The 8,108-nt window shown below is 46.3% G+C and overlaps 1 protein-coding gene across 1 annotated transcript; it reads left to right on the top strand.

Annotated features, from left to right (window-relative positions):
- Positions 1-4,866: 4,866 nt before the first annotated feature.
- On the top strand, positions 4,867-7,305 carry RPS19BP1 (ribosomal protein S19 binding protein 1). The gene is made up of 4 exons (XM_063322473.1): positions 4,867-4,999; positions 5,086-5,226; positions 5,538-5,635; positions 6,625-7,305. The coding sequence occupies exons 1-4, from the start codon at positions 4,951-4,953 to the stop codon at positions 6,757-6,759; spliced, it is 423 nt and encodes a 140-aa protein (XP_063178543.1). The 5' UTR covers positions 4,867-4,950; the 3' UTR covers positions 6,760-7,305.
- Positions 7,306-8,108: the final 803 nt, after the last annotated feature.

Below are 8,108 nucleotides of genomic sequence, written 5' to 3'. Positions count from 1 at the left end.
TTCTAACATTCTTCACAACGTTCCTCAGACCAAGACTCCCATGTAACCCCCTGAATCCAGAAGCTGGAACATAAAGTAAGAGCTATTAAACAAACAGCTATTATGAACTGCCAGACAGCAATGATTAACCATGAATATCAATAACATCTTTGTTAGCATGTAGTACAGAATACTGGCCAAATGTACAATAACCTCAGACATCTTCCAAAGCCTAGAATTGTTATTCTAGGAGAATAATTCTAGAAGAATAGTCACTCCAAGATGAACCAGAAACTTTATCAACGTATTCAAACAGTGAAAATTTCCATTTTTCAATGTCATAAGAAAGCAAGCAGAAAGTGAACTGATAATATTCACATATGGAAGTTACTTAAAACTTAAACTGATCTGTATGCTGCGTTATTTGTAATTGAAAAGCCAGCTAGCGCGTGGGTACCCACTGAGGCATGAGATTTAAAGCAAGCTATAAAATATGAACATTAGCGTCAGAAAGCTTTCAAAGACAGCTTAACTCTCAGAAACAAAGACATTCTCAATCTGAAATGCAGCGCCTGTGGTTTTTGCCATCCAAAGTTAGACTGTTCAGGCTCTAAGATAGCAATTTATTTGGATGTTATACATTTAAATGAACACCATTTGACATTCATTCTGTCCCCAAAGCGCTTCAGAGAGCTAACTGCACTGATTTTTGAGGGATTACAAAGTGATGAAGTTTTCTTGGATGAAATTTTAATTTGAGCAGAGGCCTTAAAACAGTACAATGAAATACTGATATGTTTTTTTTACTGACATAGACACAAAGTCTCCTAACATTAAATTTTTAATAGTACATACTAGTCTGGAAAAAGCTATTTGTAGGGTCTGCTCAACTGCTTTCAACAGTGACTCAGGTAAAAGAAAGTGATAGTTAAATGTATATATCATGATGAAATATATAAATATAATATATCATCACTGTGAGAGTGATAAATCCATGCAAGCTCCTGCAAAGAGAAATACAGCATTTTATATGTCGTGCTCAGCATAAGGCAGATTTATCAAAGACAGGTTAGTTGACTTAATCTAAGGTCGGCAGAGGATGTTTTATGGTTTATGATATGTAAGAGAAGAGATTATGTGATCCAAATGCCTAAATTCTACATATATAAAGGTTTAAAGTAACATATGTACATGTAGTGGAAAAGAAGGTTATCGGAAGTGGTCAGTATGGATTCACCAAGGGGAAATCATGCTTGACCAATCTGATAGCCTTCTATGATGGCATGACTGGCTGGTAGATGAGGGGAGTGCAGTGGATGTTGTCTACCTCACCTTCAGGAAGGGTTTTGACACGGTCTCCCACAACCTCCTCATAGGTAAGCCTAGGAAGTGTGGGTTAGATGAGTGGACAGTGAGGCAGATGGAGAACTGGCTGAATGGTGGAGATCAGACGGTTGTCATCAGCGGCACAGAGTCCAGTTGGAGGCCTGTAGCTAGCGGCATTCCCCAGCGGTCAGTACTGGGTCTGGTCTTGTTAAACATATTCATCAACGACGTGGATGAGGGGACAGAGTGTACCCCCAGCAAGTTTGATGATGACACAAAACTGGGAGGAGTGGCTGACACACCAGAAGGCTGTGCCACCATTCAGCGAGACCTGGGCAGGCTGGAGAGTTGGGCGGAGAGGAACCTAATGAAGTTCAACAAGGGCAAGTGTAGGCTTGACCTGCTGTAAAGCAGCTCTGCAGAGAGGGACCTGGCAGCTCTGATGGACCACAAGTTGACCATGAGCCACCAATGTGCCCTTGTAGCCAAGAAGGCCAATGGTATCCTGGGGTGCACTAAAAACAGCATGGCCAGCAGGTCGAGGGAGGTCATCCTTCCCCTCTACTCTGCCCTGGTGAGGCCACATCTGGAGCACCTTGTCCAGTTCTGGGCTCCCCAGTTCAAGAAAAACAGGGAACTACTGGAGAGAGTCCAGCGGAGGGCTACAAAGATGAGCAAGGGACTGGGGCACCTCTCTTATGAGGAAAGGCTGAGAGACCTGGGTCTGTTTATCCTGGAGAAGAGAAGACTGAGAGGGGATCTTATCAATGCTTATAAATATCTAAAGGGTGGGTGTCAACAGGACGGGGCCAAACTCTTTTCAGTGGTGCCCAGTGACAGGACATGGGGCAATGGGCACACACTGGAAGACTGGAAGTTCCATGTGAACATAAGGAAAAACTTCTTTACTTTGAGGGTGGGAGAGCACTGGAACAGGCTGCCCAGAGAGGTTGTGGAGTCTCTATCTCTGGAGATATTCAAAACCTGCCTGGACGCATTCCTGTGCAACCTGCTCTAGGTGAACCTACTTTGGCAGGGGGGCTGGACTAGATGTTCTCTGAAGGTCCCTTCCAACCCCTGCCATTCTGTGATTCTGTGATATAATACACAGGCAAAATCCAGTTCATGTTAAGAGATGATCATACATTCCTAGTATGTCAATAAACTGATCTTGTTTAGCACTGCAGGGAAAAGATGTAAGCATAATTCTCTATTAAAGTGAAAGAGCAAAGGAAGACTCCACACCTGTGTCTGCAGCAGTATGACAGGTATTAGTTGTACCAAAGTCACCCAGAGAGAGACATGGCAGACGCTATTATCACCGTGTCTGGCAAGACCAAGAACAGCTGAAGTCGGAACGCAGTTAGGAGAAACATTAATGATCGTGCCCTGAGAAAAGCTGCCAAATCCTGTTAAAAGGAGATGAAGAAATATAATGTACTAATAACAGGCACGTGATTTCACAAAGTGTTAAAAAATCCACAGCCCATGTTGGACCGTGATCTTTGGTAACAGATCCAAACCCGGGGAATGCGTCACACCACGATCCATTTAACCCCTTGGTGCACTAACTAGCTCCACCAGCCTGACCGGGCTCTGAGGCAGGAGACTGTGAATGCAGTTAAAGAAAGCGCCTTGCCTTCCCTCTTCAGGAAAGTGACCCCTATGCGCTCGTTAAATTTTATTCTGCAGGTAATTGCTGACTAAAATCAGAGCGAGTCTGCACTCAACCTTGCTGGTCAAAGGAGGTGTTGCCTGTATTACCGTTTCTTGCTACTGAAGGTGTTTAATAAGAAGGGAGTCAGATTTTCTGAGAGACCTACATAATTGAGAGCTTTATTAATTGGCACAACAGAAATAGAAATAGGATGGTATTGGTAACGGTTTACTTTTGAGGTAGAAAAGGGCATTTATTTTCCATCAACAGGATAATAAATCAGTGCAGCTCGCACCACACTAATTTGTTAAACATGTTTTGCGGTCTTGGTAACAGAGATGTTTTTGCATCAGATGCCTTCATAAGACATTTATGAGGTGACACCAATTTGACACTAAGCGTGTGTAACAATGTATTAGGTGATCCTAATAGAGTTAAATGATGCAAATGTGGTGTTTAACCACTAGAATAAGCTATCTAGAGTATACTATGCAATATGTAATCATTAATAGCTTACAAAGAACTTGTAAATTGTATTTTAGGGGCTAAAAGAAAGCATTTGACTGATGAGGTATTTTTGGAAATGCTTCCCCCATGGTAAGATCACTGGCAGCTATCATTTATCTCACTCTGACCAAGATAAAGATAATCTGAGTATACGAGTAATAACGAATCTTCTGCTGACTAAAATGCTCTCTAGTGCTCTCTTCAATGTCAGCAATAGGCTATTAACTCATTGCTCGTTCAGTTTCTGCTTTGCAAAACTCCAGTAACCTCCTTGTAACTTCGTTAGCTTTCACATGACTGGAGGGACAACCCTGGCAGGGAACTAAGAGCTGAGCAAGCTCTGTCTTCCACTAGCGACTAACAGAAAACAAGAAAATGGAGAAGCGCTCTGCATTACACACCCGGTGACTGTCCCTCTGAATCAATCAAAAAATGGTTCAGATTACTGTAAAAAGGAAAATTAAGAGTGAGAAGCAACATGCTGAACAAGCGGTAAATGGTTAACGCTCCCCAGCCCTGAAGCCAGGAATGAGCACCTGTCCAGAAAAATGTATTAGCACCATCTCACCAGCACATCCTGACACAGGATGCCAGGAACCATCCAGGGTGGGATTCAGAAGAGAACGAACAATAAAAAAAGACAGTGATTCAGGTGACATCTGCAGAGGCTGGAGAACAATTTACAGAGAATGAATGTCTTTTAATGAACCGAGGTTTAACTGTTATCCGGCCCCGCTAGAGATCATTACTATGAGAAACAATGAGCGCCGCTTGTATCGCTTTCTCCCTGCAGGACATGTCTGAGGGAGAAAAAACCTCCCTCCTTCCTCTCCAGTGTCAGCTTGTTACTGCCAGTGCTGGCTATAATTGAATAAGCTTTATTCAGATGGTAGCTAAATTTAGCAGATATTAGCATCGAGTCTCTAGAGGGGCGAAAAAGGGGGAGAAAAGCTTTAAATAAATAGACTAAATAATACCGAATAACAAATGAAATTTATGGCAGAGCGAACCTCTGCGCCAGAGGAGTCTGGCACAGAGTTGCACCTGGGGTTTGGGGCCTTGCCGAGAAAAAACATGAAACCGCTGCTGCAATTCCCTTTCCTCCCGGCCTGTTATTATTATTATCCCTGCGATGGCAGGAGCCCCTCAGGAGCCCTGGCCCCGCTGCAACAGCTCCATGCGGGTGTAACACAGAAGGCTTAAGGGCCGGCTGCCGGCCCACAGGCCGCAAAGGCAGGAGAGAAGGGCGATGAGGAAGGGCCACCAGCAAGGAGGCGGCACACCCGCCGGGGGCAACACCAGCTCGGGAGGGCTCTGAGGGTATCTCCTCACAACATGGCGCCACAACCCTTCCCGCCCAATACCCCACGCGGCGCCGGAAGTGTGGCACAGCGGAGGCGGAAGTGGCGTCACGCGCGGGCGGAAGTGCGGCGGCGAGGCAGAAGTTGGCCACCGGCGTTGAGGGGCCGGGGTGCGCGGTCATGTCGGCCTCCCTGCTGCGGCGCGGCCTGGAGCTGCTGGAGGCGCCGGGTGGGCCCGCGGGGACCGGGGGCTGTGGGGGCGGGGGTTATTCCCGGCGTACGGCTTGAGTAACCCCGTCCGTCTTCCCGCTGCAGGCCGGGGAGAGACCCCGCCGGGGCTCCAGCGGGAGCGGGACGGCCCCGGGGCGGCGGGCGCTGCGAGGCGGAGGAAGGCGGTGCCGCAGGCAGGGAGGAATAAGGCCACGGTCAAGGGCAGAGTTGTGAAGTCGGCGATAGGTGAGGCCCCGCCCGGCTGCGGGGAGAGCGGGGGAAAGCAGCGTTGCCGCTCTCCGGAGCCCTCGCACCGGCTCCTCTTGAAATGTCTCGTAGATCCCCTCCCCGGTCACTTGTGTCCATCTTTTCCCGACCTCCTGGGTGCCCTTCTGGTGTCCCCCGCTTAAACACAGCTTGATCTGTGGAAGCACCCCTATCCCTGGGCTGTAACGGTGTCTCTTTCTTACAGAGCCTTGCTGATCCCCCTTTCTGTCTCCTTGCGTGTTGCTTGGATGAGCCACTGATGTGTTTTCTCCCATTCTGCTCTGACCTAGAGGAGTATCACAAGAAGAAGCCCGTGAATCACTTGACAGCAAACCTGAAGTACATGTTGAAGGGACGATTTGTTGCGAACAAAGCCATCACAGAACAAGTAAGACTCTCACTTTTCTTTCTTTGGGGGTCTGCTTCCACTGAGGAACATGGGTGAATGGGAATTGTCCCTAGGTCTTCCAGCCAAGATCCTGTGCAAAGGCGTAAAGTCAAGTTTCTATCTGGAAGTGGCCCTGAGGAATTTCTGTGTGCACCGGCAAAGCAACTTACAAAGCTTTAAACTCTTGTTGATATGTTGTCCCCTACTTTGTTCTCTGACATGAGTTAAAATCTCCTGACACCTGTTGGCTTTTCTTAATTACCAAAGATATTTCATAGTTTCAGCTGGCAGAGAAACCCTGGTTCAGACCTTATCCTTACTGTTGATTGATTTGTCCTTCTCTGTAGCTGGAGGCTGTTTAGCAAGGAACCACATGTGCTGCTGGCTCATGTGATAAGAATTTCATAGCATCTTGAATGATGTTTCTCATAACCTGAGAATTTAACCAATGGTCTTCCCCAAAAGGTAGTCCCGTGTCATGATTTGAAGAGGAGAATAGCTGACACTGCTAAAATCTTGGGCTGTTTTTATGAAGTATGGGCTTTTAACTTACATAAACAAACCAAGTGGTTTAGGCCACTGTTTCTGAGGCTGGAGGTTGTGAAAGGAGGTAACAGCGTATAAGAAAATGCTGAGGGAATTCCACCAACTTGGGTTTTCAGGTTGTCTCATGCAGAGACAGGATAAAAGAGGGTCTCAATTTCAGAAATGTCTGAATTGAAATCAGTGTTTCTATCTCTGTGACAGTTACTAGAGAGTTGTCATAGAGATATTTAGCTCCAAATAGTAGGTTGGTGTTTGCTGTTGTCCCAGTGACCTGCTTTGGTTAACATCAGTGATTGCCTCTCACTTTTCTTTGGAGGCATTCCAGGATATAGCAGGGTACCAGCAGAATAGGAGAGATGCTGCAGGTGAGCTTGAAAATCACCATTTTGTGGTTTGGTCTGGATAACAACAACTGTTATTTTTTCCATTTTTGTTTTTTGAAGGTTCTTGCTCAGAACAGAGGCAGGAAGTCCAAAGATCAGCCTCCAAAGAAGGAAGCAAAGAAGAAACCCGAGGGCACTGTCTTTACTGAGGAAGATTTCCGTAAATTTGAGAGAGAATACTTTGGGAGACCGTAAACAACGTGACAGGGATTCTTGCAGCTCCAGTATTTCTGCAGCTGAGTGCTCAGCACGCAGGACTGACCACTTCCTCGACATGTTTGAGATGGGACACAGGAGGTGTGCCTCCGTCAGCAAGTGCTTTAATGTCACACTTGCATCTGTGCAGAACTTGTTACTGGCCAAATAGAGCCATGAAGGTTCTCTTGGCTCTGAGATGTGTTGTCCTTGTAATTATCTCCCTCCAGCCAGCATGTCTTGCATTCTTAATGTAGAAGGGTGGACGAAGCCAAATATAAATCTTGTTCCCTTTCATCAGGATGTAAAGCTTCTGCTACCTGTGTTATTTGGCAGGGAGCATTTAAAATACTGTATCTGAATGGAGAAATGTTTTGGATGAGCAGTAATGAATCATAGGAAGGGGAGGATGCTTTGAAAGACTGTTAAGCCTGAGTAGCCCTGCAGGTTTTGTTCTTTTTACAGCCTCTGTCAGGTTTCTCAGTCACTGTAAAAACTTTTTATATGTCGTTTGATTAAATAATTGTTGCAGACGCTGCCACTCTTTACCTTTGTAATAGCGATTATTATGACAGGCTACGATTAATGAAGACAGACCGTGTCACTGTTCTGATCCAAGCATCCATCTCTTTAGGATGACTCAGATGTGTGAATGGCCTCTCTCTGATTCATGTTGACACATGTGTTTAATCTTCTCTCTGACATGATCAGGCCTTCAGAGAGCGCAGGTTGGAATGGAGATGACTCCTCTGTTCTGCCTGCTCGCGGTTTCCCCTGTCCAAGGAAGAGCCCTTACGTAGAGAAAGTTGTCTTTTGGGTTGCCTGTACCTGAGCCTCACGCTGGGGCTCAGCCACGCCAGGAGGGCTTGGCACTGTCACCTCCTGTAGCCAGGAGGGCTTGTGACCCAGATGTTAGCTTTGGCATAAAGTTAAAAACAAGCCAGAGGCTGTGGTACTGGGTTGAAGGGAAGTTTGTTTGGTTTTTTTTCTATCAGACTACTCCTAAATTCCCGGCTGCAACAAATAGAGGGCCCAGCAGGTGGGAGTGTTGTTCCAGACACCTCCTCACTGAACCACTGTAAATGTCCTCCTGGGGTGCTCCTGCCCTTTACCTAAGAAGATGGGAAGTGTATCCCCTTTAGAAAAAAAAAAAAAAAAGGAGAAGGACTGATGCCAAGCTTTGCTAAGCCTCAGGAGTCGATTACAAGGGGCTTGGCTGACCTGAGCGGTAGCTGCTTAGATGGCAGGACTGGCAGTACCTTTTCCCTGCCCTCTGATTATCATTCCTGGTGCCGTCCTCTTAAGTCTGTGCTTCCTCTGTTGTGTTCTTTCCCTCTTGCCTGCATGGG

Source organism: Chroicocephalus ridibundus, chromosome 1, assembly GCF_963924245.1.
Source record: "Chroicocephalus ridibundus chromosome 1, bChrRid1.1, whole genome shotgun sequence".
Classification (NCBI taxonomy): Eukaryota; Metazoa; Chordata; class Aves; order Charadriiformes; family Laridae; genus Chroicocephalus; species Chroicocephalus ridibundus.
Note: the sequence above shows the minus strand (reverse complement) of the source record. Positions and strands in the feature narration are given on the sequence as shown.